The sequence below is a fragment of the Thamnophis sirtalis genome, unplaced genomic scaffold (genome assembly GCF_051295495.1).
Source record: "Thamnophis sirtalis isolate CommonGarterSnake01/CBP01778 unplaced genomic scaffold, rThaSir2_p1.2 scaffold_6, whole genome shotgun sequence".
NCBI classification, from domain to species: domain Eukaryota; kingdom Metazoa; phylum Chordata; class Lepidosauria; order Squamata; family Natricidae; genus Thamnophis; species Thamnophis sirtalis.
The window spans coordinates 5326616-5352752 of NW_028261386.1; the positions used below are offsets into that span (position 1 = coordinate 5326616).

Genomic DNA, 26137 nt, shown 5'->3' on the forward strand with positions numbered 1-26137 from the left:
GGTGAAAATCTGGGTGCATCTTATCCACTGAATACAGCATTTTTGGCCTCCCAAAACCCCGCCTCCTTTGCAAAAATGGAGTGCTCCTGGGGATGGCAAAAACGAGCAAAAAATGGGCAATCTTTTGCTCGTTTTTGCCCCCCCCCCCAGCCCCCAGGAGCCCTGGAAGCCTATTAAAGGCTATGCATGCTTTTTTTTGACAAAAAACAGGCCCATTTTTGTGAAAAACAGGCCATTTTGGGGAGGTCTGCAGAGTGCAAAAACTGTTTTGTTGTTTTTTTTTAATTTGCCTCTTCAAAATCTTGGTGCATCTTATACTCCAAAAACAAAAAAAACCTGTAAGTTCTATGCTTGGCTGAAAGGTGGGGGGCCGGGGAGATGTGGGCAGGGCAGCCTCATGGTCCTGCGTGGGCTGGATTAGTGGCTTCGGTGATAGTTTGAGGAGCCTCGGTGTACATATTCCACTCCAACCCTCTCACATCCCCCAAAATAAAACTCAACACCGTTCTTAAATGTGTCAATTCGATTTTAATGGTTTTGAAAAATAAAAAGGGGTTAGTCTGAGCAACTGCGGTTAGGATGGGAAGGATTCGTTTTTCTCGTCCTCCATGAAGTGAGCTTATTCACAGTTAGTCTCATGCACAGAATTAAAAGCAACAAGGCCAAGTCTTCTCATTTTTATTTCCAACGAAGGGCGGTGTGTTCCTGTAGGATGATGCCCCTAGGAACCCCAGGCACTTACTTTGCCACTGCCTCCCTGCCCTCCTTGGATGGAAAAAAGAAATATCAGTAAACATTGAACACAACAGCCGTTGCAACTTTTAACATTCGTTTTGTTTCATGAAACAAGTTTCTATGGGAAGCCTGTGGGTTTTTGGCTTGTTTTGGATTCGGCACACACTTACGATTCAGGGCACGACAAAACCGCGCTCGACTAAAGCGCGCCCGATTAAACCGCGTCGCTGACGTCATCAACAGGGCAACAACAGCGAGCGCAGAGAAAGGGCGCTTTAAATAGCGCTTTGAAAGCAAGCCAATTCAAGTTAAGGTTAAGGGTTAGGTTTAGGTTAAGGGTTAGGATTAGGTTTAGGTTTAGGGGGGTTAGGTTTAGGGGTTAATTTTAGGTTTAGCGTTTACAGCGTGCTTCTGTCTCCGCGCTGTTGTCGCCCTGTGATGATGTCAGCTACGCAGTTTCGTCGAGCGCGCTTTAGTCAAATGCGGTTTTGTGGTGGAACCCTTACGATTTGGAGCTGTCTTCTTCTTTCAGACACAGCCCCCTCCCCTATAAATGAGGTGGGGGGACTGCCCTATTTCTTTAACCAGTAACTTCGGGTATCGAATAGAAAGACAGGGGACGTACTCTTACATTCTGAGCCCGCGGCGTCCCAAGGGTGCTTTTTTCTCCTTCAAAAGACAATTAATTGGACTTTGTTTTTTCCTCGAAGACGTTTCGCTTCTCATATCCAAGAAGCTTCTTCCGTTCTTGGGTGAGAAGCGAAAGGTTTTCAAAAGAAAACAACAAGGAAGTCCAGTTGCCCTTTGAAAAAGCACCTTTGGGACAACCATGGTCTGGATGGCTGAGAATCTCTCCATGAATCCAGGAGTTAAAAGTGCTCCTTCAATACAAGCTCCTTCTTGCTTGTTTTTCGAGAACTGCTGCCCCCCGTAGCACGACAAAACCGCGCTCGACTAAAGCCCGCCCGATTAAACCGCGTCGCTGACGTGATCAACAGGGCGACAACAGCGAGCGCGGAGAAAGAAGGGCGCTTTAAATAGCGCTTTGAAAGCAAGCCGATTCATCTTAAGGTAAGGGTTAGGTTTAGGGTTAGAATTAGGGTTAGGTTAAGGGTTAGGATTAGGTTTAGGATTAGGTTAAAGGTTAGGTTAAGGGTTAGGTTTAGGGGGGTTAGGTTTAGGGGTTAATTTTAGGTTTAGCGTTTACAGCGTGCTTCTGTCTCCGCGCTGTTGTCGCCCTGTTGATGACGTCAGCTACGCGCTTTCGTTGAGCGCGCTTTAGTCGAGCGCGTTTTGTGGTGGAACCGCTGCCCCCACCTCCCAAAATAGAATTTCTAGGCTCTTTGAACTGCGAAAAGCAACCAGAGATTTTAAAGCTATCACTGCGTTTCATATATAACCTTTGCAAAAAGAAAAAAGAAAAAGCAATCCCCATTTTATTTATTTTTTATTGTTGCAACAGAACTTAAAAAGTATTCCTGTACAACCATAGACTAAGGAAGCTAAGAAAGCCCAGAGGAGACTTTTTCTTGCACATTCAGGAGTTGGGTTAGGTACAGAGCTGCTCCCATTGACCCTCCCCTTTTGTTGGGTCAAAAGGGGACCAGAATAGAAAGCCAACAGAAGAAGAGACTGGGGGGGGTTCAGCCTCTTAAAAGAGATGAAGGTCTATCCATCTTTACTGGAAACATTTAAAGCACAGCAACATTTAAGCCACTGGTTTCGGACAGGATCTCCCCTGCACAACGAGAGGACGTGAGAGCTACAATAAGGCAATACTGTACGGACTCAAAAAAAACCAGGGGCATCGAAAATCCCGATCACATCCATTGGGCATCACGACAGTATCTTGGACACACAAAGAGTAGACATCTTTCGTTTGAAAAATGCTTTGGAAACGCCGACACAGACCAGGCCAGCCGATTCTGGGGATTGGGGGGGGAGGCGTCTCCTCAAGAGGATACCACGCATTTTGCAAATCCGTATCAGCTTTGTTTGCTCAATCTGTGTTGGAGGCAGCACGGGAGTCAAAAAAAAAAAAAAAAAGCAAAGAAAATGGGGCCAAGACAACACACAGATACACACGCAACCCCCCCCCCGTACCCCCACCCCAGGGCTGCCTCCAATCACTTGTTTAGAGCTAAGGCGACTTCATGGGACAATAGTGCCATTTTGGGAAGAGGAAGCTTTTGACAGGAATTTCAAAAAGAAAAGAATTTAGTTAACTTTTAGACAAGATTCTACACCTAACACAAGTTTTATTTTTTTTAAATCTTTTTCCTCTGCTAGGGGGTTAGACCTCCAAGCCTTCTGCAAGAAAGTTAAACCCAAAGATTTGTTTTCTGGAATTGAAGTTTCTTATTTTTTTTTTATTTCATTTCATTTCTTCTTCTCACTTAAAGGCCATTGTTGAAGCATTTTACAGTTCTCCTAGTGCAAAAGAACAGGAAAAAAAAAATAAGAAGCAGGAACATAAAAGAGAGGGGGGGGGAAGATAAAAGAAGAGGAGGAAGAGGGGATAATACGCTGCCTTTCTTCTCCCAGGCAATCTCCCCAAAACAGAGAAAGAAATGAGAAATTGTAGGTATTTTTTTTACGGCAACATATACACATTAAATATAGTTATCGAGTCCATGCAGTGGCGCAGCCATGGTTAAAGAGCTGGAGCCTGTCTTTAGTGCTACAGTCCATGTTCCTCACCAGCCGTGACCCCCACAGGCGCTGGCCTGAACCCCTAGCCGGATTTGAAGAGGAGAATCGCCACTTGGCCCAAGTAGAAGTAAATGAAGTGCTTCGTCTCATGCGTTACGTAGCTACCGAAGTTCCTGCCCACGATGCAGTGCCAGGTGGGGTTGTATTTCTTGTCAAATTCCTGGGGAGTAAGCAAAAGCGGGAAGGAAAGGTGAAAATCAGTGATTTGTTCAAAGAGCATTTTCAAAGTCTTGGCATGTATGGGGAGGAAGGAGGTGACATGAGCGTCTGGAAAAAAACGAGGCCTACCATGTAATACAATACAATACAATAGCAGAGTTGGAAGGGACCTTGGAGGTCTTCTAGTCCAACCCCCTGCCTAGGCAGGAGGCCCTTTATCATTTCAGACAGATGGCTATCCAACATCTTCTTAAAGACTTCCAGTGTTGGGGCATTCACAACTTCTGGAGGCAACTTCTGTTCCACTGATTAATTGTTCTAACTGTCAGGAAATTTCTCCTTAATTCTAGGTTGCTTCTCTCCTTGATTAGTTTCCACCCATAGCTTGACTCCCTCTTCTTTGTGGCAGCCCCTGACATATTGGAACACTGCTATCATGTCTCCCCTAGTCCTTCTTTTCATAAACTAGACATACCCAGTTCCTGCAACCGTTCCTCATAGGTTTTAGCCTCCAGTCCCTTAATCCTCTTTGTTGCTCTTCTCTGCATTCTATCTTACCAATAGCTCCAAGCAGAAGGGCTAATCATACTATTTAGGTCCTGGCACAGGTAGTCCTCGACTTACAACAGTTCATTTTGTGACCGTGCAAAGTAACAATGACACTGAAAAAAGTGACGTACGGCCATTTTTCATAGTTACAACCTTCATAGCATCTCCGTGTTTGTGTGATCAAAATTCAGATGCTTGGCCATTGGTTCCTACTTATGACCATTGCTGTGCCCGAAGGTCATGTGATCACCTTTTGCAACCTTCTGGCCAGCAAAGTCAATGGGGAAGCCAGATTCGCTTAACAACCAGGTTACTAACTTATCAAGCGCAGCGTTTCACTTAACATCTGCGGTAAGAAAGCTCATAAGTTGGGGCAAAACTCATTGAACGAATGTTTCACTTAACCACAGAAATGTACGGCTCAATTGGGGTTGTAAGTCGAGGACTACCTGCATATTTCTTAAAGATGGAAGACTTAGTGGAAATGTTATGTATTATCCTGACACAAAGTAATTTGGAGTTCTACATTCTCGGTTCTGTTTTGATATTTTGGCACCTTTAAGACTTGGGGACTTCAACTCCCAGAATTCCTCAATCAGCCATGCTGGCTGAGGAATTCTGGGAGTTGAAGTCCCCAACTCTTAAAGGTGCCAAAATTGGACTCCTCTCTCTATTATATTGTTCCTGCACGTATATATGACCTGGTTCTAAAGTTCCAATGCCCCCTCATGGTCATATGACTTGCATTTTGGGCACTTGGCAATTGGACCGAATATTTGCAGTGTCCCATGGTCATATCAACATTTTACAATGTTTTGTTTTGGGCTAAAAACAAGTTTTACTTGCAGTTTTCAGCAAATATGAAACAATAAGTTCACTTAATGACCACAGAAGGTTGCAGGCTCCATTGCAAGTCAAGTCAACTGTTCTTTTGAGTTCTAGATAACAAGATATTCCTTCTCCTTTCCAAATTGGCATCTACCACTTTTCCTCAGGAAGTTTACATCCATTTTCCATTTAATGCATCAATGTTTTCCAATCTACAGATTTCCACAAAGGAAGAATGGTTGGTGAAGTTAATGGAACTGTCCTAGATGTTGAAACTATTTTAATTAAAGAAAAGTTGTTGTCTCTCTTTGTTTCCACAGTTGGGATTTTTTGTTTGCTTGAAACTGAATTGAAATTTTTAATGTTGGGATGTGATGATTAAAATATCGTGTACTGTTGAATTCTGGAGCCAAAGATTAATGTTTAAGTGTAACTGCGTTGAAGGAAGGCGGTCGAAAGTGATTCTTTTACTACTGCCCACGATTTTAAATAGTACCTCTGCTTCTCCTTGAATTAACATGAATGACTATTCCCATCCCCCCAATTACTTATTCCACTGTGATTTGAACAAGCTACTGGCTCAATTTCCTTCCGTTCCATTTTATCTAATAGGTGCATTTTGCTGGAAACCAGAAATGCTGAAAACTGGCAAAAGCCTGCTGAAAACCAGAATAACAGAAACAGAATAACAGAGTTGGAAGGTACCTCGGAGTTCAAACTCCTGCTCAACCAGGAGACCCTATACCTATGATGGCAAACCTGTGGCATGCAGAGCCCTCTCTGTGTGCCACAGGTTGCCACCTGTTCTCTATGGGCACCGGAAAACGGTCAAAAAACACGCCGTGTGTGTGCCGGAAACCCGAAGACCAGCTGGCTGGCACGCATATGCACACCGGCCAGCTGATCTCCACTGTGCACCCCCATTCTGGCTTGGGCACTCGGTACCGAAAAGGTTTGCCATCATTGCCTTATACCATTCCAGGCAAGTGGCTGTCCAGTTTCTTCTTAAAACAGGAGAGATTGAGATTGAGATTTGTTTTATTTATATGCCGCCCTATTCCCTACAGGGACTCAGGGCGGCGAACAACTCAAGCGGGAAAGGGAACACACAAATACAAGACAAGCATTTAAGATAGCCAACAACCACACCTGTCGAGAGGGGAGGGGAGCTCATCAACCCCAGGCCTGCCGACACAGCCAGGTTTTAACGGCTTTTCGGAAGGCCTGGAGAGAGGTGAGGGTCCGAATCTCTGCGGGGAGTTCGTTCCAAAGGGCCGGAGCTGCAACAGAGAAGGCCCTCCCCCGGGTCGTAGCCAGATGGCATTGGCTGGTAGACGGAACCCGGAGGAGGCCGACCCTGTGCGATCTAGAGGTGGGTTCCTACCAGTTCGCACCTATTCGGTAGAACCGGTTCATCAAACCTACCGGACTGGTTAGAAGAGGTTCCACCAGTGGACCCGGAAAGCAGGCCACACCTACAGAAGAGGTTCCAAAAAATTTTGAAACCCACCACTGCTAAAGGGTTAGGGGTGCAAGGGTCTTGTAACTTGACAGCTTTAAGACTTGCATGCTTCAATGCCAGAGTTCCTGAGCCAACGTGACTGGAGGAGGAATTCTGGGAGTTGAAGTCCATAAGTCTTAAAGCTGTCAGGTTTGAAGACCCCCTAGTTTTTTTTTCTAAAGGGTTAGGGGTGCAAGGATCTTGTAACTTGACAGCTTTAAGACTTGCATGCTTCAATGCCAGAGTTTCTGAATAGCTACTTGGACCGACCTAAGTACTAATAATTAATTTCATATCCGGTCACATGGGTGACAAGCCACTCCCATCCGGTCACATGGGTAGCAAGCCACTCCCACAAAGGAGGCCACACCCACAGAGTAGGTTCGAACAATTTTGGAAACCCACCACTGTCCCCAACCCCTGGTCCATGGATTGGTATCGGGCCATGGCATGCTAGAAACCAGGCCGCGCAAACAAGTGCAGTCCCATCTGCGGGAAGCAGGCAGCATCAGGAAACCATGCCCCCCCTCCAGTACATGGAAAAAACACTCTTCACGGAATCGGTTCTTGGTGTCCAAAAGGTTGGGGGCCGCTTTCTTAAAAGGCTCCAGTGATAAGAGCCACCCACAACTTCTGGAATCAAGCCATTTCACTGAATAATTGTTCTCACTATGGGAAACTATTGTGATAAAAAGACAGAATCACAAATTGGGGGCACGGAGGGATGTATAATTATATAAAGATAATGATGAGAATAGCTGGGAATTGTAACCAGGTCTACATCTCGACCAAAATTAGGTGGGGGAGGGGGGGTGTTAAAAGCACAATGACTATATACGTATACTTTTCTGTTACATCCTTTACTAAAAAGGAGGAGAAAAATTAAATATGTATATTGAAAAGGAATTATAAATACCATCAACATAAAAGGGAGCTCGCTCAGAAGCTGAACTACACCAAGTAAATGAGATGAAGAGTGAGAAGTAGATGAGAAAGGTAAGGGAAGAAGAGAGGGAAAGGAGAGAGGGCAAGGGGGGGGGAGAAGAGGAGGAGAAAATGAGGAGTGGTAAGGGGAGGGAGGAGAAGGAGAGAGGAAGGGGAGGTTGAGAAGGGAAGGATGACAGAGGGGAAGAAAGGAGGGAGAGAGGGGGAGGAGAGAGGGAGAAGAAAGTGATAAAGTACAAATAGGGTATATGGAGAGCAGAAGGGCCAATAATTGATTTTTGGGAGTTGTTGGTAAGATGAATTGATGTGAACATTTAATAATACAATATGATGTTGGCTATGTAAGAGTATACATGTGATTATGTGACATGAAAATGAAAAAATAAATAAAAAGCTTCAATTAAAAAAAGTAGCAATAATTGTTCTCATTACGAGGCAAATTTCTCCTTAGTTCTAAGGGTGCTTCTCTCCTTGAATGGTTTCTATCCATTATTTCTTGCCGTGCCTTGTGGCAAGAAAGAAAGCACATGGATCCCACGGGTGGTGATGTTTGGTTCAATGTACCTTAAGCACAGTGACTCAGCTCTGTGTGCAACTATCATAAATATATGCTGGTTGCCAAGCACTCTAATTTTGATCGTGCGACTGTGGGGATGCTGCGATGGTTGTTAAGTGCAAGGATAGGGTCGTATGTTCCTTTTTTCAGTGCCACTGTAACTTGTAAATGGTGCTTAAATGAATGGTCTTAAGCAGTGATGGGATTCAAATAATTTAACAGGGTTCTCTGCCCTAATGATTTCTTCCAACAACCAATTCACCAAACAGCTCGGAAAGTTAACAACCGGTTCTCCCTAAGTCAGTGTTTCTCAACCTTGTCAACTTGAAGATGTCTGGACTTCAACTCCCAGAATTCCCCAGCCTCGCTGGGGAATTCTGGGAGTTGAAGTCCAGACATCTTCAAGTTGACAAGGTTGAGAAACACTGCCCTAAGTGGTCGCTGGCTAGGGAATTCTGGGAGTTGAAGTCCAGACATCTTCAAGTTGACAAGGTTGAGAAACACTGCCCTAAGTGGTGTGAACTGGCTGAATCCCACCACTGGTCTTAAGGATCGCCTGTATTTACTAATATCTGGCTTTTCCACATTTGCATCGTCAGGTTTTTTTCCCCCTCACATCCTGAAACCTCTTAAGTGACTTAGTTTATAATTTTAATTTATACAATTTATTAGTTTATAAAATTAACAAATTATTCATTATAATTAAATTAAATTAAATCTACTTAAATCACCCTTAGATTCTGAATCTTCGGAGAAAGGCATCTGAGCTAACTGCACCTAATCTAATTTACTCTTTAAATTCCCCAATCCATTAGTGCACTCACTCTTCCAAAAAGTTTTTATTGTTAACAAACTCTTGCAAATCACTTTGGATCTGGCCCCAGTAGAAAGTATCACATTAAAAAAAAAATCCCCACTTAATATTTATTTTGTCTAACAGGTTTGAATTTTTTTTTAAAAAAAGGAACACAAAATATTAAGCCTTCCAATTCAGAGAGAGTTACTCAGACAAAACATGTAGGTTCTGTCCCTGGGTGACAGACCAAGAGAAACATTTATTTGACACCCTGCAATCAATAGTGCGCACAGAATTCAGACAAGCCAATTATACTGCCTTCTTTTAGTATAGTCATTACCCAAAATTGCAATAGGGTTTACAATACAATACAATACAATACAATACAATACAATACAATACAATACAATAGCAGAGTTGGAAGGTCTTCTAGTCCAACCCCCTGCTTAGGCAGGAAACCCTATACAGTTTCAGACAAATGGCTATCCAACATCTTCTTAAAGACTTCCAGTGTTGGGGCAGTCACAACTTCTGGAGGCAATTTCTGTTCCACTGATTAATTGTTCTCACTGTCAGGAAATTTCTCCTCAGTTCTAAGTTGCTTCTCTCCTTCATTAGTTTCCACCCATTGCTTCTTGTCCTACTCTCAAGGTGCTTTGGAGAATAGCTTGACTCCCTCTTCTTTGTGGCAACCCCTGAGATATTGGAAGACTGCTATCCTGTCTCCCCTAGTCCTTCTTTTCATTAAACTAGACATACCCAGTTCCTGCAGCCGTTCTTCATATGTTTTAGCTTCCAGTCCCCTAATCATCTTTGTTGCTCTTCTCTGCACTCTTTCTAGAGTCATGTAGAATTCATGTAGATATTGTTTATTTCTATGTGCCTGTCGATGGCCAATTTGTCTAAGTGTCAGGCTTCTAGGAATTCTCTTGCTACCATCTACCATCATGTCTCCCCTAGTCCTTATTTTCATTAAACTAGACATACCCAGTTCCTGCAACCGTTCTTCATATGTTTTAGCCTCCAGTCCCCTAATCCTCTTTCTTGCTCTTCTCTCCACTCCTAGAGTAGGGGCAGTCAACCTTTTTATACCTACCACTCACTTTTGTATCTCTGTTAGTAGTAAAATTTTCTAACCGCCCACCGGTTCCACAGTAATGGTGATTTTATGAAAACCTAATGAAATTTTTTAAATAATGCTATGATTTTTTTTAAAAAGTCAATTAAATTTAAAAAAAAGGAAAGTGCTTCAGTATCGGACAAAACCCCTACCGCCCACCATGAAAGCTGGAACGCCCACTAGTGGGCGGTAGGGATCCGGTTGACTATCACTGTTCTCGACTCTCCACATCTTTTCTACATCGTGGCGACCAAAACTGAATGCAGTTTTGAATGCAGGATGCAAAACTGAATGTTTTTTCAGTGTTGGTTTCATTATTTTGTATTGAGACACTAATCATGGTTTACGACTGTTTTTTTCAAACGCAACTATTGAGATGCGTGGATTTCAACTCCCAGAATTCCCCAGCCAGAAATGCTGGTTGACTAGGATTCCTTGCTTAAGGAAACCAGGCTGTGATGGGCAAACTTCCCTTCTACAATAATCGGGCAGAATCTTCTAAATCAAATGCATCAGTTACGGAAAAGCTTGTAACTGCTTTTAAAATTCGCTTGAGGTTTTTCCAGAAATATCTAGCTGGCATTGGGTCAGATAAGCCAGGAAAGGTAGCCTTTGACTTACAACCAGTCACTTGGTGACTGTTTGAAATTACAATATATCTTCCCAAAAGCTACTTACAACCCAGATTCGACCTTCCAATGTTGCTCCCCTTCAGTGATGTGCCTGCATTTCTGGTACTTGGCAACTAGCCAACATTTACGGCTATTTGCACCATCCCATGGTCATGTGACCAGAATTATTTTCTGCAGAAAACCGACATTTTCTTCACATTGACCTACTGAAATAAACTTTGGGGAGAAACCCCTGAAGCTGTTGCAGCAAGAGTTGGTACATTCCAACGAGACGCTGCCTAATCTTTTTAAATTTTGGCTGATGAAGTTATTTGGCTGAGCAATAAAAGGTCTCGAGATTAATACATTTTGGTTCCGATGCCATGAATTCAACCTTTTAAGATACCTTTGGCCTGGATGTTTTCACTGACATGCGAAATTTACTTCCTATTTTCAGCAAAATTGCCCCATTGCAAACAATGAATTTGTTTCATGACCAAAGTGATTCACTTAACACAAGCGAACTGTGAAATTGGCTCAGTCATGTGACGACTCACTTTATGACTGTCACAACTTACAAACATTAGCCACGGTGGTGCAGTGGTTAGAGTGCAGTACTGCAGGCGACTTCTGCTGGCTGCAATTTGGCAGTTCAAATCTCACCAAGCTCAAGCCTCCCATCCTTTCCGAGGTGGGTAAAATGAGGACCCAGATTGTTAGGGGCAAAAGGCTGACTCTGTAAAAACTGCTTAGAGAGGGCTATAAAAACACTGTGAAGCGGTATATAAGTCCTATTGCTATTGCAATCTAACTCTGCCCACTGCTATGAGTTTGATCCCGACTGGCTCAAGGTTAACTAAGCCTTCCATCCTTCCGAGGTGGGTAAAATGAGGACTCAGATCGTTTGGGGCAAGAGGCTGACTCTGTAAACCGCTTAGAAGGCTGTAAAGCAGTATAGATTTGAACTGCCAAATTGCAGTCAGCAGAAGTCGCCTGCAGTACTGCACTCGAACCACTGCACCACCGTGGCTAATGTTTGTAAGTTGTGACAGTCATAAAGTAAGTCAGATAGCAATTGCTATCAAAAGGCATAAGGATTGACCTATTAGGGTCACAAGTCAAGGACTACGTGCAAGGCTTATACAACCCCCCATCCCATCACCCTTCGCAGACAGAAACATACCTTCTTGATGTATGCTGCAATATCCTTCTCTATATTGTACTTCTCCATGGCCTGCGTAGCACAATCCACAGCATCCTGCTGCATGTCCTCAGACATGTCAGCATTTTTGATCACAGCCTTTCTGTCAGACATGATGGACCTGTGGGAGGATACAGGAGAGGGAGCCCAACTCAGTGTAATATTCATCTCAGATGTAATTCCAAGAAAGCCACCCAGAACCTACAGCCTTGCTTTTATTATCTGTTGAAGGAGAGGATGGATAACTACAGGCCATTCTACAACGGAAGCAGGAAATTACACAGTTCATTAACTACAGGTCAGTCTACAGAGGAAGCAGGAAATTCCATATCTATGAAAGAATATCCATTATTCTTTGATGTTACTGGGAAATTCAACACCCCCCTCCCCCCAATTAAACACAGGAGCTATTTCTCACAAGTGCACAGGGGCAACTACACAAATTCGAGAAATCACTAATCCACAAAGAATGCACCCTGGAGGTAGTCCTCAACAACCATTCGCTTAGCAACTGGGTGAGTCACGGTGGGTGCTGAACAATGTGACTAGCAAGTGGTCCTTATGTTGTACCAAAATTGGCACAATGGTTGCAGCATCTTGCTGTCATGTGATTTACAATGTGTGGTCTTCCCAGCCTGCTTCAGACGATGTCAATGGGAAAATGAGCAAGGAAAGTCACAAGTCATAATCGCAGTGTCTCAATGACTGTGGTAATGAGTACAGCAACCCTCCCAAAAGGTGGGGAATGGAAGGATTCACACTCCTTGCAGACAGCTGGTCATTTGCATTCTTTTAGTGAGACATTAAGACCACCTGGAGGTTTACCTGTATCTTCAGGGTCACCTGAGTGGTGCAAATGGGTGAGGAGTCTTCTTGGAACTGCTGAAAGGACTGTGTTTGTAGGCAGGAGATAGATGGTGTCATATCTCTACCCCTCTTGTTGACATAGATGGCCTCTTTGACCCCTCTTTCAAACCAGTTTTAAACCAGCAGGGTTTTTTCCTCTGTCCAAAATGTGGCCTTTGTCTAAATGCAGATGGACTGCTAAATCTTATAATAGGTTTGTTCAACCAAATAGCCAGCTGTCTTGCAAGGAGCACAAATCCTTCCATTCTCAACCACCCAGTCAGAGCTTCTTGGATGAGAAGTGAAATGTCTTCAAAGAAAAACCAGAAAGTTCAGTTGCCTCTTGAAAAAAATACCTTTGGGACATATCCTGGATGACTGGGAATCTCCATAGACACGGCAAAAAAAGTTTGCAGAAAAGGGTGTGGCCTCAATGATTATTCACCTAATGTCCATGCTTAATGAAGAAATTCCTAGTCCCCATTCCGGTTGTAAACTGAAGACTACCTGTACTTTAGATTAACTGTCTTGAGTCCTGTTGAAATTCTCACCTGTTATGTGTATTTAGCAGTTCTGTGAACTCACCTGACTGGTGACATTGTTCATATCTACCATATTAAAACCTAATTGCATTATGCCATGATGTGTGAGCAAGTTCATTATGGATGAACCAACCACAATTAATTCATACTGATTAATACTAATTTATTGATAATTCAAGTGAGGGGGGATTCTCATTACATTAATCAGTAGCATGGTTTTGGCTTAGCATGTATATAAACTGATTCACTGTGGTTGTAAATCTAGAGGCTTCATCCAATGTGCCAACTCAGCACTATGCCTTATTCAAGGAATAATGGTTGAAACAAACTAAAATTCTATCGCAGAGAGAAATCTCCAATTTGACACCTTGGCTAGCCTTTTGGGACCTATCAAATGGTTTGCAGGAAGACCAAGAGATTCAAAGAATACAAAAATATTATCAGGAAAACCAAGCAAATACTTCTCAGCCTAAAATCCATGCAATGCTTTTTATGTAAAGGTAAAAATTCCCCTTGCATATATATCAGCTTCAATCACAACAATACATGAGCACACAATAGATACAAACTCAAGGTAAACCGCTCCAAACTCGATTGCAGAAAATACGACTTCAGCAACAGAGTGGTCAACGCCTGGAATGCACAACCCGACTCTGGGGTTTCTTCCCCAAGCCCCCAAAACTTTAACCTTAGACTTCTACTGTTGACCTCACTCCATTCCTAAGAGGTCTGTTAAGGGGCATGCATAAGCGCACCAACATGCCTAACGTCCCTGTCCAAATGTTCCTTTTTATTCGTACCCATTTCATGTATTCAAAATCATGTTTATAGTTATATAATATATATATATATATATATATATATATATATATATATATATATATGTGTGTGTGTGTGTGTGTGTGTGTGTGTGTGTGTGTGTGTGTGTGTGTGTGTGTGTATGTGTATGTGTATATGTATATATATATATATATATATATATATATATATATATATATATATATATATATATGTATGTTATATTTATGCTGATAAATAAATAAAGGGAGACTAGTATAGATCTATTTCAACTTTAAGTATACTTAAAGTATGACTTTAAATATATATATATATATATACACACACACACATACACACACACACACACACATTTAGTGTCACAACCCCTGGTAAGCCCCAATCATGGGAGGAAGCTAACAGCTTCCATTATATGTCAATCGGCTCGTCACAAGAGTCCATCATGACAGAAACCCAATATTTTTACTGTTGCCTTTGTTACACATTTTGTGTTATATTTGTGCTGATAAATAAATAAAGGGAGACTAGTATAGATCTATTTCAAGCTATTTATCTCTCATCAGCTAGCCATCCCAGTAAGGGTATGGCTAGCTGATGAGAGCTAAATAGCTTGAAATAGATCTATACTAGTCTCCCTTTATTTATTTATCAGCACAAACACACACACACACACACGTGTGTGTGTATGTATGTGTGTGTATATATATATACATAGTGTCATATATAATGTATAATCTATCTATCTAGATATATAATCTAATACATGCTTGATGAAATAAATAAAATAAAAATATGTGCTAGTTGTTCCTTACTCTAGGGGGCAGTGCTCATCTGTGTTTCAAAGCCAAAGAGCCAGCACTGTCCGAAGACATCTCCATGGTCATGAGGCCGGCAGGACTCAACGCCGAAGGCACATGGAACACTGTTACCTTCCCACCAAAGATGGTTCCTATTTTTTCTACTTGCATTTTTTACGTGCTTTAGAACTGCCAGAAGCAGAAGCTGGGACAAGTAACAGGAGCTCACTCGGTTACGTGGAGCTAGGGATTCGAACCACCAAACCGCCGTCCTTTCTGATGGACAAGCTCAGCATCTTAGCTACTGAGCCACCTATGCTTTTTATGTAAGTATCTGAAATAAGCAACATCAAATAATACATGCACCATAACATCTCTATGCAAATGTTAACCCAAGGGACATCTGATGCAAGTTGTGTCCATTTACATCGTGACACATGTTGGCTTTAACTTCCCTTGCAAGTAATTATGGTGCTCTCATGTTAGAAGAAAGGCCAGGAAATGTTGCATATAAATAAAAAAAAAAGTTTGCTGCACTGCCTGGAGACACACAGGGTACATAGATTATGCCTCCCTTTTATCAATTCTATCTCTCAGCCAGAGCTATTAATATCTGAAGCAAGTCAGGTTGTGATATGCAAAGACTAACAATTCTCCAAACTAGTATAGGATCTCCTGCTTGATCAGGGGGTTGGACTAGATGACCTCCAAGGATCTTGCAGAAAAAACAACTACTACTGCCAACCTGCCTTCAGTTGAGGATCTGTATTCTGCATGAGTCAACAAGGGCCGTGAAAATATCACATCCTGGACATATATTGTTTCAACTCCTAGCCTCAAAACGACGTTATAGGGCACTGCACACCAGAACAAGACACAAGAACAATTCCCCCCCCCAATGCCATCACTCTGCTAAACAAGTAATCCCCTCACCACTGTCAAACCATTCATATTTCTCTTCCTTTCTCTTTCTTTCTTTTCCTTCCTATCTTCTATCTATCCATCATCTATCTATCTATCTATCTATCTATCTATCTATCTATCTATCTATCTATCTATCTATCTATCTATCTATCTATCTAATCTATCTCTTATTCTGTGTTCAAGTTGACCTATAAGCACTAGTTAAGCCCAATTTTTTTTCCTCAACTCCAGTCATATATTAGTAATTATAGCTAGTCCTCCACATAATTAGGGTTAGAATTTCCATTGCTAAACAAGGCAGTTGTTAAAAAAGAATCACTGCAGTTGTTAAGTGAGGGCTCCTTGATGCTCTCTAAGCTTGGCTGTTTTCTTGCAGACGTTTCACTACCCAACTAGGTAACATAATCCGTTTGGGTAATGCAAGAAAACAACCAAGCTCAGAGAGTTTCAAGGACCTCAAACCTTGAGCTACAAATATTCTCTTTATTGGTTGTTCAGTTAATCATGCAAATAATTTAAGCAATTCCAGCTTCCTCCATTGACTTTGCTTGTCCGATGTCAGCTGGGAAGGTTGTATATGACCTGGACTGATGCACCCATCATAAATAGACAGTGACCAGAGTTTTTATCACATGACCACAGGGATGGTACAGCAGTCATAAGTGGGAGAATCAGCTAACTGATTCAGTCAAGCATTACACATAACTTCAGTCAAGCATTACGCATAAGCACAAATACACCTCAATCTTAAACCCTCAAAACCCAGACAGGCAAGACTAGCAAATCTCAATTTATCCTAGAATTGTGTATGCTCTGTAAAATAACATTTACCATAAAGTAGCAAATATATTATTGCACCTAAACACTAGAATGCTAGTGAACCACCCTCCAAGGGATGGCAAGACCCCGGACCCTTATCCCTAACCATGATTTAACATGGTTTTAGAATGCTATCCAAAGCCAGCCACTGTGATCTCTAAAGAATTATTTATCGTCTTCTGATAAATGCAGCTTATGAACTGAACCACAAAACTTTGTTCCGCACAACTGAACCCAATTTTCTACAAAGCTGAGGCCTCTTTAGAGAGGTGTACGTTTAAGAATCATTTTTTTGCCCCTTTCTAGTTTGTAAACACTTTTAAGATGGTGACTGTTTCCCTATCAACCCTTTCATCTAAATTTGTATCTACCGTATTTTTCGGAGTATAAGACGCACCTTTTTTCCTCAAAAAAAAAAAAGAGGCTGAAAATCTGGGTGCGTCTTATATACTGAATTCAGCATTTTTTGCCACCCGAAGCCCCGCCCCTTCACCAAAATGGCCATGCATAGCCTTTAGGAGGCTTTTAGAGAGGTCCTGGGGCTGGGGAGGGCAGAAATGAGCAAAAAAAACCCCGGCTGTTTTTTGCCCCCCCAACTCCCCTTTATAAGCCTCCACAAGGCTATGCATGCAATTTTTTTTTTACTAAAAACGGGCCTGTTTTTGCAAAAAAAGGGCCTTTTTTGCTCATTTTTGCCACACACACACACACACCCTGCCAGGAGCACTCTGCAACCCACCTCCCCACAAGGCTATTCATGCCTTTAAAAAAAACAAAACAGGCTGTTTTTGAGAGGTTTGCAGAGTGGAAAAACTTTTTTTTTCCTTTTGGAAAGCTCTTTAACTTGATTAATGAGAATTACATTGATCAAGTGCTGTGCCAGCATAAATAAAGTCTTAGGTGCTGCAGATTGTCAGCGACTTCCTTCTCCAGCACATGGATAAATACACCTGGAAACATCTACCTACCTACCCTCTCTCCCTCTATCTACTGTATTTCTCTCCCTCTCTCTCTATTTATCTATCCCTCTACCTACCAACCTACCTACTCTCTCTCTCTCCCTACCTATCTACTGTATTTCTCTCTCTATCCCTCTACCTACCTACTTACCTAACTACTCTCTCCATCTCCCTACCTACCTACTGTATTTCTCTCTTTCTCTCCCTCTCTATCCCTCTATCTACCTACCTACTTTTTTAAAAAAATTGCCTCTTCAAAACCTTGGTGCGTCTTATACTCTGAAAAATATGTAGTTCAGAATCCAGAAGCCCTGTCTACTCCAACTTTTTCCTTTTATGTTCACATCTTTTAAACAGATTGCCTCCACTCATGCAATTCCATTTATTTGTTTGTTTGTTCATTCATTTCCTGCCTTTATTACTTGTATAAATAACTCAAAAGTGGTGAACACATCCAACACATTTTCCTCCTGTTTTTCCCACCACAACTCCTCTTTGATTGGGCTGTGTATGTGACTATTGTGGCAGATTAGGACAGTGAGAAGGTTGGGGAGAAAGATGGGCAGTCCTGGAGTCTGGGGAAGACTCTGATGAGGGCTCTGTGTAGGAAGCAGGGAGGGGGCCAGAGCCATATGCCAGTTATCGGCTGCCTTCGGAGTCAGACATCACTGAGGCAGACAAAGAGCTGGAGCCTGTTCCCAGTGTGCGCATGCGCAGAGTTGCCAGATGAAGAGAATAGCTAAGGAACAGGGGTTGACTTGGGAGTAAGGCCACAGGTGGACGATGAATGACCCCTCCCAGAGAAAATAAAAGAGAAGCGAAGGGGGAGTGGAGTTTGCAGGACATAATTCATTCACTTAATTGGTTCGTGACTCTCCAAGACACCTTGCTAAGTTTTGCAGATATCGGCCTGTTAGCTCTCCCAGCCAGATAAGGTCTGTGACTATAAATCCTCCCTTGAAAGACTTTGCTGGATGTGAATGATGCCTTAACACCAGATTGAGATATCTTTACTAAGATAATGTTGAAACAGCATAATGGCTATGCTTATTCCCTAGTGAATATGGAGAAACAGGAGTGGGGGAACACTATGTAGGAAGTCCTGAGCCGTGAATTAAAGGCAGGATATATAAAAAACTAGAGTTCCAAAGGCTTATGTCACTAAGTTGCATAGCTATTGCCTACTGAAATGACTTTTTAAAATTAGAATTAGAACAATAGAGTTGGAAGGGACCTTGGAGGTCTTCTAGCCCAACCCCCTGTTTAGGCAGGAAACCCTATACCATTCCAGACAAATGGCTATCCAACATCTTCTTAAAAACTTCCAGTGTTGGCGTATTCACAACTTCTGGGGGAAAGTTGTTCCACTGATTAATTGTTCTAACTGTCAGGAAATTTCTCCTCAGTTCTAAGTTGTTTCTCTCTTTGATTAGGTTCCACCCGTTGCTTCTTGTTCTGCCTTCTGATGCCTTGGAGAATAGTTTGACTCCCTCTTCTTTGTGGCAACCCCTGAGATATTGGAAGTCTGCTATTATGTCTCCCCTAGTCATTTTTTCCCCATTAAATTAGGAATACCCAGTTCCTGCAATCTTAATCTGCTTCCCCTTAAAAGGGAAGCAGAAGTTAAGCAAAAGATTTGTAAATAAATTACTGGTCCACATGATATCAATATTCTCTGCCAGTTCTGGCACACCCTGTGTCCTCTAGGCCAGGATCTAAGTATTTTATGTCATGTGGGCCATATCTGGCCTGCAGCATTGACAACAAGGTATCAGCAGACATGGCCGTGAGGGAGCATTAAAGCATGGGGGGGGGGGTTTGGGGCAGCAGTGGTAGCGGGCAGGGCTGCATGCATCAGGGTTGGCCCTCTGCAACAGACCCAGTTTCCCATGTGGCCCCTTGGAAAAATTAATTGCCCACCCCTGCTCTACAGAAGTAGTAGTTATGAATTTGTATTGAGTGGTGGCAAGCAACTCCACCAAACTACAGTTCCCAGAATTCTTAGTGAAAGCCGTGCCCTCTTAGACCATTTAAGCATGCTCTAAACCACATATTCAATGAGCAAGTAAAGCAAAAGCCACAGAAGTAACATCCTAGTTTTCTAACCAAATAAAAAATACTTTAAAGTATTAAAAATGCCACAAATTCCGACACCCGCTCATGTAGATTATTACTCGTCTCTTCCAGATGTGTGGGATCTATTGTCCCATCACAGCTGGAGAATAGCACTTCTAGAGAAGATGCCACAGGACCTGTCTATACAAAGACCATTTTATAGTATTAAGATACAACAGCTGTCTTTATACACTAAACAATTTTTCTTGCATCCCGAGACCATACTACTTAAGTGCCACAGTTAAATATACGGTCAATTTTATCTTGGGGTTTAACTGTTAAGTCACCAGGATAGAAAACAGCTTTTGAGTTTTGAGTTTCACCTTGGGCATGAAAGTCTGCTGGGTGACTTTGAGCCAATCACCAGGAGACAGTGAATTCTAGTCCCACTTTAGGCATGAAAGCTGACCGGGTGACTTTGGGCTAGTCATTCTCAGCCCTGCCCACCTCAAGAGGGTGGTTGTTGTGGGGAAAATAGGAGTACTAAACATGTTTGCTACCTTGAGTAGTTTATCAAAACAATAAAAGGCAGGATAAAAATAATGTAAGTCTATTTTCAGCAGTGTGGTTGAAATTCCACTCAAAAATCAAAAGGGGAGTGGGAGATAAGTCCATATCACAGTTCAGCCCCCGTTTGCCTCATTTCAGTGGCACAATTTGAGTGGCCTTTAAAAGGAAGGAAATGAGACTAGGGTGCCTCCAAAAAATATTCTGCCCTTGTACCCAAATTCAACTTTCTGTGTTATCACCTTTAATTCTCCAATAATAGGAAGATAAAATTGCCAGTTATCTGTCCTCTAGGTACGTGGTTTGGTTCTGCCATGGCATGAGATCTTAACACGGCCATTATGGATGGTACCAGTTTGGGTCAGCAGCGGACAAAGCAAAAAGATGCAATGTCCTTTTTGCAGTCCCTGAAGATCAGCTGCTGAATTTTGGCAGCAGTTCATTAATAAAGCATGTCTTATCTCCCTTTCATGATCAATAGTACAATTGAGTAAAGGTTTCATAGAACCACCTTATTTTTATTTAAAAGCCCCATGCTAATTTGCAAAGCAGCTAAAAATATCTGCAACTCCCTAGTAGTAAACAAGGGAAAAGACAGTTCCTGGCTGCAAAAAAAAATCCCCACTGGATTGCCAATTATGGCTTAGTGCAGAGTTGCTGTTGGTTGTGAAGTCGTGTCCGACCCATCTCGACCCCATGAACAATGTTCCTCCAGGCCTTCCTGTCCTCTACCATCCTCTGGAGTCCATTTAAGCTCCCTCCTACTGCTTCTGCCTTCCCATTCTTCTTTTGCCCTCAATCTTTCCCAGCATTAGGTTCTTCTCCAAATACTTAGGTGGCCAAGGCCTTTGAGTTTCCTCTTCAGGATCTGGCCTTCTAAAGAGTAGTCAGGATTGATCTCCTCTAGGACTGACCGGTTGGATGGCCTTGCAGTCCAAGGGACTCGCAGGAGTCTTTCCCCAGCACCATAGTTCAAAGGCCTCCATACTTTGGTGCTCAGCCTTTCTTACGGTCCAATTTTCACAGCCATTCATTGCAACTGGGAAAACCATAGACTAGACACTGATTTTTTGGCAGGATGATGTCTCTGCTTTTTCATATGTTGTCTGGATTTGCCACAGCTTTCCTCTCCAGGAGCGTCTTTTAATTTCTTGGCAGGGAAATTAAGTGCTGAGTTACTCAGCCCTAAATATATATTTTTTCTGTTAAGAACAGAATTTAACTGGTTAAGAGGATCCATGTTCTGGCCTGCAATTTTCCTAGTTAAAACTACAAATGTGCAAAATGAACTGTCAATTAAAGAGTGGCAGCATTTTCTAATGGGAGCACACACTAGCACTTCGCCGTTCTGTGTAACGCAGAGTGCGCTGTCCCTTGAAAGCAAATCTCACTAGCCTTTTAATCCCATTACAAAGTCACTTGGCACTCTGGAACTATCCAGGGACGGCCCATTTCAATGTTTTTACCATTACCCCACTCCAAGGCTGGATATCCAGTTCTTTCTGTCCGGCACGGGAAGCCGGCATGCTGGGAATGAGAGGCCCTTAGCAAATTCTAAGCAAATTTCACATTTTGGCAGGGACTCCAAAAAGGATCTGAAGCCACGAAAATAGAGCTATCTAAGAAGAGGGAGAGGGCCCATCACATTAATAGCCACGCCAAGGTTCTATTGCTCCAAAATGTTGATTATGACTTGATTTCAAGGTTGAATTTTTTTGCATTTGCACAACATAAAATAAGCTAATTGCATGCAAGCATCAAGAGATGCTACATTCACTGCAAGCCTTCCACTGACTGGCATTTTTATGATGTTGTTGTTTTTTAAGCTATTTTTTCTGTACATGTTATTTGGCCTCATTTTTCAGCTATTTTCCCCAGTACGCTCAAGGGAGGCCTTCTCACAGGGAAGGTTTACTAACAGTAAATAAAAGCACTCCAGAAATGAGCACCCGTAACCATATAATGGAAAATTCCCAATATACTACAGTATTTCAATAATATAGCCCGTCCTGGATTTACAACCATTTGTTTAGCAGCTGAAGTTGCAACAGCGCTGAAATTAACTTCTAGCCAGTCCTCACAGTTACGACCATCTCAGCACCCCGGACAGGTGCTCTGCAACCAGCATGTATTTACAATGATTGCAGCACCTCGGGATCACAATTTGAGACCTACGTACCTTCCTAGCCAGCTTCCAACAAGTCAAGTCAATGAGGGAAACGGCTTCCCTTGTCAACTGCATGATTGACTTAACTGAAGGTTCCTTTAAAAACTGTGACAAGTAAAAAAAAATATATACATCGTGACTCACTTAACTATCATCTCACATAGCAACCGAAATTTTGGTCCCAATTGTGGTTGTAAGTTGAGGAGTACCTGTAATCCTCAGACTCTCACTGGCTGGTTCAGCAAGAATATCTGAAGGTAGCAGGTGTTCTCCCGGGAGTTTACCAGTTATAAATGGGGAGTAATTATCCATCACCTGGTGCATTCCAACATACATACATTACAACATCCAATAATATTACTATTCTTCTCTTCCTTCCTAGTACTTATCTCTTCCTACATGACTATAACCATGTTGCTTGTATCTTTAAATTTTATATTGTTTTATTTGTTTCCTAGTATGATTTGATTTCTTATTAGTAACCTATGGGTATCACTAAGTGTTGTATCTTATGATTCTTGATGAATGCATTCTATTTTATTTTTCTTTATGTACACTGAGAGCATATGCACCAAAGACAAATTCCTTGTGTGTCCAATCACACTTGGCCAATAACGAATTCTAGTCTAGTCTACATTCTACCTCCAAACTTCAGCTGTTACTCTTTGGGGGAAAGTAAGCATTATGTTGGGATATTCCAGCTCAAAACCACATCGGACAAGCAGTTCTCTCTTCTGAGATACCAACTTAAAAATCGGTCCACCAGCATTCGCTTCTATGACTTTAAAGCCAGATCAAGTTATCCATCTAAGAAGAGCATGATTGAAATATTGAAAAAAGGAAAGATCGTGTCTTTGATTAATAAGGGAAGGGGGGGGGAAAGAGGGCTAAAATAGAGGTAGAAATATGAAGGGGGAAATAGTAAAAATTGATATTAAGTGGATATGAAGTATGGTAGAATTATGAGAAGGTTTAGAAAGATGACAGTAGGAATTATGTGTTAGCAGAATCAAAAATGAAAATGAATTGTAATTATTAAGAATTAGATGTACTTAAATGTATGAAACCCAGGACCCAAACCATTCACGAAATGAGATGTATAAGAATAAAAAATAAAAAACTTTTTTTTAAAAAAAAGTTACCAATCTAAGCTCATTTGTGATCTAAAACTGGACCAGGAGAGAAATTTTTAAAAAATATTTTTTTTGCCATTTTCATCCGCTTCCTTCCAAGATTACGACCCCCAAATTAGATAAAGTGCCACACATCACAGTGGGGGTTTAGCAGGTAAACCTTCCATGCGGATGTGCTTACAGAATGTGGATTTCAATTCCCAGGATTCACACCCAGTATAGCTACCTCCCCACCTTGAAAGGCAGCTGAAGCATCCAATACCTGAAGGCGCCCCAAGATTGGAGAAGGCTGACACAGCACAATAATGTGTGCAGTCACTGCCATCTGTGCAAAAGGAAAGCAGAGAGACGACCCAGGGTGTAGTTTCGAACTCACCACCACCACCAAAAAGAGAGGGAAGCTCAGATCGTCTGCTCTTGATAAAAGATGATCTGGAGGCAACCCCCTCCCCAATAACAGGGAGGGAATCCCCCTTCCGCACCCTAGAGAAGACGACTCCATTACAGTCCTAATTACCCCTATTTAAAAGATGATGCATCCTATTAGGAAAATATTCCACGCCCCTCTAAAAGTTACTTGCAGAGGTATATTGCATTATTATCCGTGCATCCTGGTGCAAATTGCAGTCACTCATTTCAGGCATTTTAAAGGGGGGGGGCTTTTCTCACCTTTAAAGAAAACCCTTATGGGGGCTGCACAAAGGAAGTTCCCTCACTAGCAGCTTTTTTTTGGGGGGGGTGTATTTGAGTGTTCAAATGTCCCCCCCCTTTTTTTTGGATCCAGTCCAAGAGAAACTCCACCTGCAGGCTAGGAGAAGACAGTTCTGGCTGATGATAAAAAAAAAAAAACCTTGGCCAAAAAAAGAAGAGCCACCCCCTCCCATTTCAAAGCCACTGAGACTCTAGAAGAATCCAGGGGCTGGCTTGGCTTCCTGGCTCAAAGTGTCCACGGGATAAAGGCATTGGATTGCAAAGGAGAAACAAGGTTAAAAGCCGGCAAACCAAAAACCTGCCATCCCCTCAAGCCAGCCACAAACACACACCAGCATTTCAGGTCATGTTACACCTTTTCCCACATGACAAGGCAATTTCTGAGACCGTCTCTATGGATTCTCTCTCTTTTTAAAAATAGCTGCCCATTGAGAGCATAAACGCAAGGCAGGCTATCAAGACAGTCTATGAAACCCCTTTAGTAGATTTTCTCAACCCACCCCCCTGAGTTAAACTGTTTGCCACCCCAAAAAACAAGAAGAGGGGGGAAGCTAAGATTTCTCTAAAAAACAAGGAGAAAGAGGGGGGGAAGCTTAAGATTTCTCTAAAAAACAAGGAGAAAGAGGGGGGGAAGCTTAGATTTCTCTAACAGGACACAGGAAGGTTGGAGAATGCAGATCAGAATGGACAGGAGTCAGATCAGGGGTACCCATCCATTTAAAAAAAAACCATGCAGTGGAAAAGGGGGAGGGGGTCAGGAAAGTCAGAACGGGACCTGTCTTCCCCATGACATCCATTAAGAAAGTCACAGACTTTCAGACAAGGTGGGTCACAATGGACAGGTAGATGAAGACTACTAGAGGCAGATTAAAATGACAGGTGGAGTCCAAGCATCCTCGAGCCGGGAAAGTTGAGGCTGGGGGGGCGGATGGGTAGGTGGTCGTGCGTAGCAGACTTGCGGGATTTCTTCTCCCCCCCCCCACGCCCCCCCAAAAGCAGAGCGTCTAACTACCCCAACCCTGCAGAGACACCCCAAAGCGCAACGACCTCCCCACAAATATATCCCCCAGGTAAGCCCAAGTGGATGGGAGCGGCAGCTTTGGGAGCCTGGGTGTCGGCTGCCCCCTGGGACAGCGCCGGGGTGGGGGGGTCTCTATTTCCCAGCAACCAGCCCCCAAGAGTTACTGGGGGGGCTTTTGGGGAGGGGAGGCAAGCAAGCGAGGGGCGTGGACCAAAACAAAACGCGCGCAAAGCAGGGAAAGCGCAGTTAAAAAAAAAAAACCTCGCCGCTGCTTCTTCTGGCTCGGGGCATCGCTTTGAACCTCTCTGGGTTAAATTCCTCCCACCGTCTCAGGTTAACAAGAGTCGGGAGTGACCTTAAAGGTCATCTAGTCCAACCCCCCCTCGCCCTGACCGACGACAACCCAACCCGATTTGCGTCTTACCAACGTTACTCGCGATGCAAAGGAAAACGCCATGCAAGATGCCCAAGGAATCTCTCCCTCCCAACCCCGAGTTGTTGCGCGCACCCCGCTTACCCTTAACAGTTGCTTCGCCTCTGGGAAACCCGCGTCAACGACGGCAGCCCCCTGGCCGGCGTCCCCCTCCCTGCAAACGGCAAGGTTTTGCAAGGCGCCCCGCCGCCCCCAGCGCCTCTCTCCACCAGCCCTACAAACAAGCAGCTTCCTGGCTTCTCCTGCCCGGGGTGTCAAAAGGGGAGCAAGCGCAGCGGCCGGCCAGCCGAGCCAAAGGCGTCTGGAGCGCGGCTTGCACAGCGCGCTGGCGGCGGCGGCAGTGGTGAGAGAGGAAGGGGGAGCTTTCAGCACAGCAGCAGCACCGTCGACGCCCTCCGCTCCTTTCCCCCAGCAAGCCTCCTCTGGCGAGCTGCCCCGTTCCCCCCCCCTCCCACCTCCAGCGCTGAAATAGCTGTCCCACCCCTTGCAGTGGCTCAGCCACGCCGCGCCCCGATTGGTTGCCGCAAAGCCTCGTCCCACGGCGACGTAGCATTCTCCTCTCGCTCTTCTCGCCCTACATCTTGTTTCGTCCCATAATGCCACGAGGAAATTGCAGAACCCATTGGGAAGAGAGGCGGGGGGGGGGGAGGAG

At 43.2% G+C, this 26137-nt stretch overlaps 1 protein-coding gene across 1 annotated transcript; it reads right to left on the reverse strand.

Moving 5' to 3' along the window:
• Window positions 1–2165: 2165 nt before the first annotated feature.
• On the reverse strand, window positions 2166–25908 carry DYNLL2 (dynein light chain LC8-type 2). The gene is made up of 3 exons (XM_014073452.2): window positions 25570–25908; window positions 11696–11834; window positions 2166–3607 (listed from the first exon to the last, which is right to left on the reverse strand). The coding sequence occupies exons 2-3, from the start codon at window positions 11825–11827 to the stop codon at window positions 3470–3472; spliced, it is 270 nt and encodes an 89-aa protein (XP_013928927.1). The 5' UTR covers window positions 11828–11834; window positions 25570–25908; the 3' UTR covers window positions 2166–3469.
• Window positions 25909–26137: the final 229 nt, after the last annotated feature.